Source organism: Lepisosteus platostomus, chromosome 13 (genome assembly GCF_059453375.1).
Source record: "Lepisosteus platostomus isolate fLepPlt1 chromosome 13, fLepPlt1.hap1, whole genome shotgun sequence".
Taxonomy (NCBI): Eukaryota; Metazoa; Chordata; class Actinopteri; order Semionotiformes; family Lepisosteidae; genus Lepisosteus; species Lepisosteus platostomus.
The window spans coordinates 3,439,982-3,449,326 of NC_142623.1; the positions used below are offsets into that span (position 1 = coordinate 3,439,982).

Consider the following 9,345-nt stretch of genomic DNA (forward strand, 5'->3'; position numbering starts at 1 on the left):
TTTTGTATCATGAAAACCGAAATTGTAAGCATTTTACTCCAGAAGGAGAATAAAGCTTTAAGGAAATTCACCTTTGCTCCTGTGTAATCACAGCTTAATTTCTAACACTGCAGAAAACATTTCCTTTGGTCAATCTGTGTTCTAATATCAGAGTTTGCACACAGCTGCATTGCTACAGCGGCTCCACTGTAGTGGAGCCTCTCCTTGCTTTGCCCTTGTGCAGCAGTGGGATTTGACGCAGGATCCGTCATTCCCAGGAGGTTAGTACAGTGGACCTCTGCGTTCTTGCAATGGATCATTGACTTCCTAGGTGTCCTTTCTGCTCTTTTCAATAGCGGAATGAAAGATTGATCTAGACAGCGCACAACAAGACTACCATGTAGGTAACAACCCATGGCTAATTCCAATTAAGAGAAATGGAATAAGTGAATACATAATATTAATACATAACATTTATTCAGAATGAACACTGCAAGATGTCAAGTGCTTCTTCATATAGTAGGAACAAGGATGAAAGTCTTTGTCCTCAGGTCTTTTGTACAACGAAGTTGTGTGTACAACATTACTGTTTTTCAAGCAAGTTAATAGAGTTAAAAACTTGTATTTACCACATATTTACAGAATGATTTACTGGGAAAAAATACTTATCATAATGGCAATAATCCCAATGTTCAGAAGCCTGTCTGTACCTCCCACATGCACCCTGATTGTAAATACACATGCAGGTACATCCAAGGAGGGCTCTGCCACACAATGGATATCGCCACGGAGACCTAGGAGCTGGTGCCAAATCGCCACGGAGACCTGAGCGGTGGTGAAGATTGCCATGGAAACCTGCGAGGGTGACACTAGCTTGTCCTTGGGTGGTCCTTCTGTGTCTGGGCCTTGATGGTGCTCAGCATGTCGGAGACCAGCTCGGGCAGCCCAAACTCTGGCCTCCAGCCCCAGTCCCTGCGAGCGTTGCTGTCGTCAAAGCTCATCGGCCAGCCATCGGCTACAAACGCAAACGGGGGTTAGAAAATGCACTCCAGGCTAGTAAGCAATATTGCACAACAGAAAAGAAATGATATTTTAACTTTACAGTCATGGACGATCCTGTAAATCCCTCCTTTCCTCAGATACCCGGCTTGCTGCAGGTTTTAAAGGTAGTTTTCAATTTGGAACCAATCAAAAACTGGTGATTTTTATATCTAATTGGGACTTATTCATCTGACTTAGTTAAATAGATCAGTGCTAGAATGAAGACCTAAGTACCCTTGGGTCAACCAAGGAGCAAATCTGCCCCTTGTTGCTTTAAGTTTGACTTTATTGTTCATTATTAGTAGTAGTAGTACTGTACTTGGCGCAAATCTTTTAGTGTAATTATTCCTCTATCATCTATTCCCCCCCCCCCCCAAAAAAAAATGGACTAGAACCTAGAACACCTGAAAGAAGAAGCAAAGTGCAGCTCTTTCTTTATGGTCTTGCTCTGGAGATGTTCTCACTGGGCCCTTGTGCAACAGCACGGTTGATCTGCAATTTGCCGTTTATAATGAGGTTCGGGTCAGATTTCAGCACTGAGTGGGGAAATAATGTAGTGCTTCACTGTGTTGTGGCTGAAGGTGACTTGCTGATTCAATTAACGATTTTTACGGTCCTGTGACCAGCCCAGGGCCTGGTGATCAATCACAGCACAGAGTCTCCCTGTGGGCACCTTCATACAGCACCCTGCTGGGGGAGAAAGGGGCTGTCCCGGGAGATGTGCTCAGCATTCAGGGTGGACACTGAATGTAAGATGCTTCATAGGTCTTTGGACTGTATATGCAAACGCAAATCTTACATTTTAAATTTTTCGTCTTCGTTCAGCTTGCTGTTATCGCTGTTCAGTGTCCGAACCAATCTGGACCACGACCGACCCGCAAGACTGCAATCTCTGCGTTTCTCACAATGTGAGCAAAGTAGCGCCTGCAATTCGGCGAAGCCTGGTTTCGAATGTGCTCCCTAAGTGACGTTTTCCAGAAACAGCTTGAAAGCCGTTGTAGGAGGGGTAAAGGACAGCCGATACGTTTAAAGATAAATTATCCTAAATGTGGAAACATAAAGGAAACCTGATGTTGAATTCCGGCTTCTAGTAATCCAAGCTCTGCATTACGAAAGAAATGAGTGACTCGATTGAACCGATGTGACATTTTTAGACGCGCCGAGCTTCTCCGTTTGAAATTACGAGAAAACCTAAAGCGCCCCCCGTGACGCACCGATGCCCTGGCGGACGCGGTCGGGCGTGTAGGTGACCTCCAGGCGGGGCAGGTGATGGCGCAGCTCGGCGGCCAGCTCCCCGGGCGTGAAGTTCAAGGCGGCGATGTTGTAGGTCCTGAGGGAGAGCTGCCTCTCCGGGGCCTGCAGGAACTCCAGCGTGGCGCGGTGGCAGTCGGAGATGTGCATCATGGGCAGCCGGGTGTCGGCGCGCAGGTAGCACTCGAACCTGCCGCTTCGCAGGGCGTCGTGAAAGATCTTCACCGCGTAGTCTCGTCGGGGAGGGAAAAGGGCGAAGACGGTGAGGTTTCGAGTTGAGCCAGAAAACAAATCAAGTTAAACAATTAAAAATAGTCAATAATAAACTAGCAGGTACGGGATATCTGAGCAGTACACAGTATGTTCTTTTGAGCAGCAAAACAATACCCACCGAGGACACCAGACCAAAACCTTCTTTTCTCCGAGTGAATCTAGCCAAGATGAGAGGACAGGGGATATACATGTATTTTCAGTTCCTTTTCATAGGATGGGAATGGAAATGGAACTGAAGGTTTTGATAAGGATCAGATCAGCTGGAGCAGGGAAAAACTGACTGGAAGCGCAGCAGTGACTCAGAGGCGGCAGCCAGAGGGTACCAGCTGTTCGCAGAACTGGTTCCAGTAATTGATGATTCTGACGGTGGCGAAGGTGGAATTTGCACATGCAAACCTCAGCTGGTAGGTTGATTATGTCAGTGCCACAGAATCTGTTCTCCCGCGAGACAGGTGCGAAACAGCCGTTTGAACTTGTGAGTCGGGATGTAGCACTGGTTTGCTCTTGTCTGTATAAGATGTTCACCAGCATGTGAAATCTCATCATGAGGCAGAGCTGGAGAACCCTTTGTCTGACATTAGAGATGCCATCATCATACCTTTGTGGTGGCTTTGAACTTTGAAATTGAACGGATTTTGTTTGCCAAATCTGTGGAGACCGACGGAGAGAAATGGGTTCTTCTCTTTAGCAGGGGTAGGGTAGGGAGGTCTGGAAGAAAGCCGCCACGAGCAGTGGGGAGGGGAGTGGAGTTAATACCCTGGGAGACTGTTAACCAAGCTGCTTGCTCAGGGGGGGTGGGTCAGATTGCCGTAGTGTATTTTACAAAGGAACAGGTAAAGGTGTATTCCCTGCTGAAAAGAGCAGAAAAGAAACACAACGTTTCGGCCGTGGAGCCGTCCTCGGGTGACTTGTAGTGTGCAGTAGTGTATTTTCGCCCGTGAGGGCCCCAGGGTCCGCTGCCACCAGAGGGGACCGTGCGCAAGAGCGAGGATACCTGTCGTCCCTCCGCCTGGCTCCGAGTCGGCCGAGATGATCCCGGGGTAGCGGAGACAGCGGAAATCCAGGCCGTACTTGTGATGGAAATACTGCCGAACGGAAAACGTAAGGTGGCACTTAGGAGGAGTGTCCTCGCAGTCGCCCAGTCCTCGTCTTTCACACTCTCGCCCGCTCCCTGCCCGCACCTCCACCGGCCAGGCTAACCTGGCTCTGTCTGCCCGGGGGACTCAGCAGCCGACATGGCTGCAGAGAGGGACGTCGTTTGCAATGGCAGCTCCACGAAAGCCTCTTTCTAAGCCTGAAAGAGGCTGTTTTTATGCGTAATAAATAGACCTTCAGCTTAAATACAGCTGATTGACAGAAAAGCTGATGCTCCCCCAAAACAAACAAATGATTAATTCTGGATGCTGGGAGGCTGCCTGTCATTCCATGCAGCCCAGAACTCTGTATTAACTATGTTGGGCACCAAGAGAGGCCAGGCAGGGCTTTGGTAAAATTGATCCTTTCATTTGACCAAAATGACTAGCTTACAACCGATTAAACAGTCACTCGGCCGGTGTCAAGCTCATGAATCATCCCTGTGTTTGTCGTATCTGCTGTTTGTTCTCTCACCTCGGCCAGCGTCGGTGAAGACGCCCGACTCATCCTATAATGTTAATAATGAACAACTGGAAATGTACATTGCGACCGGGAGCAGATACAGCCTGAGAAAGCCCTGCGATCTGAGCTGGCGAGGGCCGGGTGTCGGCTCAGGCGGTCTCTCACCTCCCCCATCAGCTCGCAGTGCACTTTGGACACCCCGTAGATGGTGCGCGGCCGCTGGACGCACAGGTCGGGAGTGGGGTGGCGTGGGGAGGTGGGGCCGAAGGCGCCGATGGTGCTGGGGACGAAGAGCCGGAGGGAGTGCTCCAGCGCCAGATCCAGCACGTTGTGAAGCCCTGGGGGGACAGCGAGGGGGGTCAGGACAACCCCGCACGGGAGGTGAAGACAAAGAGAGAGGCCCCTTAGAAAAGGGAGCAGTGCCCGTCTTGCAGATTCTTTGCAGATTTAAAAAAAAACATGCTTTGCACTTTCCTCTCCGCTTACACACCACACGCAATTGCAATACCATGATTTCATTCTCCATGGAAGTCCTGATTTGCTGTGACTGGATCTTCTACGTTACAGTATTTCTGAGATTTTTTTCTTCAGAATTAAAAGGGCCTCACTGCTCCTTTTGTGCACTTTAATTTGTATAACGGAATGTCACTTTCGGCCTTGGTTGTGCCCCTATTTAATGATTTAAGAAAGCGAAAACCCCCAGACCTGGTCTGAAAATGACAAAGTGACACCACAGAACAAATCCCAGCTCCCGCCTCCATATTCAGCAGCAGGCTGTAGTCGGGAGAGGCCGACGGCAAGATGGCAGTGCCGCAGGTGCACCGGGGCTCTACCTGTGATATTGACGCGGCGCGCCAGGGCTACGTTGGCCTCCCCGGCCGCACTGAGGAGGGCGCTGTAGTGGACCAGCCAGGTGACGCGCTGGTTGGTCACCAGCTCCCGCAGGTTGTTGTAGTCGGTGACATCGGCGTACACGAAGGGACCTGCCGGCCGAGAGAGAGGAGGTCAGCGCCGGGCTGATCCGGCCCTCGTTCAGCAGACCCTATAGCCTGCCCGGGGAGAGGAGGGGGGGGTGCCAGGAGTCACCCCCCTGAGCTGGGCACAGCACGGGGCTCCCAGCAGCCTGACCTCGGCCTCTCTGGTTTCACTGTACAGCGGGAACGGGCCGTGCAGTGGTCTGACTGCCAGCGAGCCGGTGTGTGAGAGGGCAGGGAGCCGATCACGGGGAGGGAGACCACAGTCGGTCAGGTCATGTTGTTCGGGCTGGATTCACGGCAGGAATAGCTGAACAGCAGAAGAAGAATCTTTTTTTTTATGATAAGATTCATGGCCTGCAATATCCCGCGCACATACCGCTTTTATACACTTCGTCAGAAGGCTTCTTGATGTCGGACAGGATTACGTTGTCTGTTCCGTACTGCTTCCTGTGGCAGGGAAAGAGGGGATTAAGTAAATAGAAAATTTCTCAGAAATAATTTGTAACCGCCGTTCTGTATGCAAATTAATCCCAAAATGTTGCACAAGCTAATGTTAAGAATTTCGACAGCGGCACTACACTGCTACTGCCGTACAGAGGGCAGAATACACGCTAGAAAGGAAAATGACTATTTTCGCTGATAGTCTAGAAATAACTGCGCTAGGATGGACGTTCCTGGATCTCAGAGTATTGTCCGACTCCTGCCGACCGAACCCAGGACACAAGCAGAATAATGTCGTTTTCCGCACCTTAAAAGACGGGCCAATCCGATCCCAAGCTGTCCCAGACCACCTAGAGAATAACATAAGTGTCAGAACAATTCGAACTGAAACCCGCAAACAATATATTTTGTTCTACAGAATGCATATAATCTTGCGCACTTCATTTTTTAAATGAAATGTTACTTTCAGTCTTAGTTGTGCCAGTATTTAATGATTAAAAACAAACAAAATCCCCACTCACCTGTTCTGAAAATGAGGGAGTCCTAACTGATAGCGGTGGTATTTTGTTCAATTATACACGTTCATATTTTCAAATGATGTGGAAAATATATAATTCAGTCGCTTTTGTATTCAGATCTTGGTTGTTTTCGAAATCATTTCATTTAACATGTAGATACAACCTGTATACATAATTCGCAAACCTACACGCCGCGTCTTCCTCTGATAAAGAGTATTTATATATATTAAAAAAAAACATTTCTGGTTAACTCCAGCCGTGGCGTGTGAGGTAAAATAATACTGCCACTATACAGTATACTTCTCGAAATGATCATGTAGTTCTCTTTGACAAGAATAGACTTCACCGCGTTATTTACTGATCCGCAGTTTCAGAGTGCTTTGCGCTCACGGAGGAATTTAAACCTTAAGAGCACGTCTGTGGCGCCTTCTCTTCGGCGGTACCTGTGATGAGCACTCGCGGGTTCCCTGGTGTGGGGGTGTCGCCTGGGTCCGGATGTCTTGTGCTGGCCTGGCGCTGGGACCAACAACCGCAACGGAGCGACCTCTGCACAGCCGCAGCGGGCACACAGAGCCGCACAGTGGGCGGCAACATAGCGAACAGCAGCGGCCTCTGGGCAGGAGGTGACAGGTGGAGGGGGAAAAAGGCGAAGCGTCGCACACATATGCAAACCGATTAAAATCCCAGGAGACCCTTTTCCGTCATTTCACTGGAAGCACTTACTGTAATGAAAACTGTAAACACGTCTGTCGTAGCTGATTTGGGTTTCTTGGTTATCATATACTTGAGGGCGTGGAAAAATTGATTTTTCTGAGTTTCATGTTTTGGGGAAATAAATACAAAGCCGACCCCCCCATCCACACACGCAAAAATGTTAAACGCAAAACGCAGAGTATCGGACTGAATCTCCTTGTGCGTTAACAGTGTTTCTTTCAGCCCCTATCAATGTTACAGCGGGCTTAGTCAAGCCTTCTGAAGCGCTCCATCTTTCTGAAATAATAGCCGTGAACACATGAAAAGAACGAAAAAGATTCAGAACTGGTCTGTTCTGCCTTTCTGCGTGTTGTTAGTAAAATTGCTTTAAATGAAACACAAAAAAATAATAACAAGGGCAAAATAAACATATTTGGTTCCAGTTCCTCTGTCTTTGGGGGGCATTTTTGTTGATCTGCATGAAGACCTTTAACTGTCAAATTGTACCTCAGCGCTTCAACGGTGAATACAATCCAAAGCAAATTTCTGAAACTCCGAAACTATCGAGATTAACTATCGAGATTAAAGTGAGCCGACTTACCCCCAAAGATCTTGAAGACGCCACTGTACTGAAGTAGAACTACAAAAAAAAGACAATTAAGAAAACGCAGGTAATTTCCGCACCTTCACGGCAAATGTATGGGAAATAACAGTGATAAGGATTTTGAGGTATTTAACCGTTAGAATTACAGGATTACCGTCTGATTGGCTGCGGGCAGAGCGGACAGAACGCTCATTGGTCGAATGTGTGGCCTTTGAGTTGCATGCTGGGAAATGTAGTTCCATTCCTCCTGCGCAGGGTGTGCGAGTTGCTCAGTGCGGTTTCCGTAAGACTACATAACCCACTTTGCAATGGAAAGTGTATGTAGAAAGATGCTGACTTGGCGCACGCTGCGAATTTGTATTGTGCTTGGTGTGTGGTTGTTTAGCTGACCTGGGCTTTTGGGGGGGACAGCAAAAGATTTAGTTGAAAAACAAAACAACACGTGTCTGTTGTTGTTGTTGTTGTTGTTTTTTTCTCATAGTGAGAACATAAAATGGGGGATTAGTTTAAAGTTTTTATTTACTCACTTAGGGTGCAGAATGCAGATTGTATTTCCCTGTCTGAAAAATGATTAAAAGTATGGCTCTCGCAATCGTTTTTTTTATATTGTAAGCAAGCAAAGTTTTGTTTCTGAACTGTTATTTAATCCAATACTATTTAATAGCAATATAAATATCTCAAACAGAGAATGTACAACTATGCAACCCCTACCGATGATGCAAATAATTAACCTTATAGCTATTTAAAAAGTTGTATATAAAAAATATTTAGTGGTGAGTCGCCTATTCTGTCCCAGAATAATTATAGTATCGGAGGCTATGAGAATCAACTGATCGGATACGTGGGATTAGTTAACTGTTCTCTCAGAGTCGCTTTCCCTGTGACTCTGAGCGTGATGAGGGCTGTCGGCGGTTTTGTTGTTCATTCCGCTTACGGTACGGGGTAACAACATATCACTCGTAATGTATAATGAAAGTGCTCGTTCGTAACAAAAAGGTGATTCCCATTAGGGTTGCTGTTTAGCTATAAGATAAGATGCGTCAGGTAAGGAATTAAAGGATCGACTGCAAATAATTAGGATTTAGTATCTATCTGCGTAGTAGCATCGGAGCCATCAGTATGTAGCACGATGCTATCTGACGCTCGCAAGTGACTCACGTGTTGCTGTTTTATTATTAGCAGTTTTAGCTATGATTTAGGCCCCACTTCAAACTTGTGAAAAGAGTACACCTGCTCCAGGTAATTAGGAAACAGAGGATTAAATGATCGGATTCCCTCAAAACTACAATAAAATTAAAATGTATCACTGATACTCTATAGAGCTCGAAGCTCCACATCGACTTCTTTTCTCTAATGCAGCGTTTTGTATTGCTCGTCTCCTCCCTTCAGGAGATGTAATTAATTGGCTATCCAATCCCATCCAAAGATAATCAGCGCGGATTAAAAAGAATTGTAATGAATGACGGTCAAGAGCTTTTAGTGGAAGGGTACAGTACATTGCTACCTTAATCCTGTAAAGTCGAGGCGTTTTTGCTAAATTAAAGCACAACTCGTTGTTAAATAATACCTTTCGGTTTTTCCTAAAAAGGGATACTCCAAATAGGACTTGATACGAGCAAAATTGTTCAGATTTCTCTACCCGAAAGCATTCAGAAGCGTCTTTTCTGTGATATACTGTCACGATCGTAAACCTCTCCTTTTAAGGAGGCTCCAGCCCTTCCTTGTTTATTACTCATCTCCTGCACCTGCCTCCGGGTCCTGCCCCCCCGTGTTATATAAACCAGACGTTCCTGCCAATCGGGGGCTCTGCTTTGGAAGATGGACACAACCTACCCAGGAGCGGCTCACCGGCGGTCTTGACTACCGGAGTCTGGTCCCATTACCCCCGATGTTTTATTCCTCCGACGCTCTGCCGGATCCCGCTCCGGTTTTTAACTCCGTTTGTCTGTCAGGATGGATTACCTGGTCCTGG

General features: G+C 47.2%; 1 protein-coding gene across 2 annotated transcripts; it reads right to left on the minus strand.

Annotated features, from left to right (window-relative positions):
- Positions 1 to 434: 434 nt before the first annotated feature.
- Positions 435 to 9,314, minus strand: tdh2 (L-threonine dehydrogenase 2). Of its 2 annotated transcripts, XM_088602612.1 has the most exons (11): positions 9,207 to 9,314; positions 7,371 to 7,409; positions 6,520 to 6,688; positions 5,866 to 5,908; positions 5,494 to 5,564; positions 4,974 to 5,123; positions 4,306 to 4,478; positions 3,539 to 3,629; positions 2,235 to 2,504; positions 805 to 994; positions 435 to 773 (listed from the first exon to the last, which is right to left on the minus strand). In XM_088602612.1, the coding sequence occupies exons 3-10, from the start codon at positions 6,668 to 6,670 to the stop codon at positions 849 to 851; spliced, it is 1,095 nt and encodes a 364-aa protein (XP_088458738.1). In that variant the 5' UTR covers positions 6,671 to 6,688; positions 7,371 to 7,409; positions 9,207 to 9,314; the 3' UTR covers positions 435 to 773; positions 805 to 848. The 2 variants fall into 2 exon arrangements, with proteins under 2 accessions (XP_088458738.1, XP_088458737.1); XM_088602611.1 differs by lacking the exon at positions 9,207 to 9,314 and having other exon boundaries at positions 7,371 to 7,515.
- Positions 9,315 to 9,345: the final 31 nt, after the last annotated feature.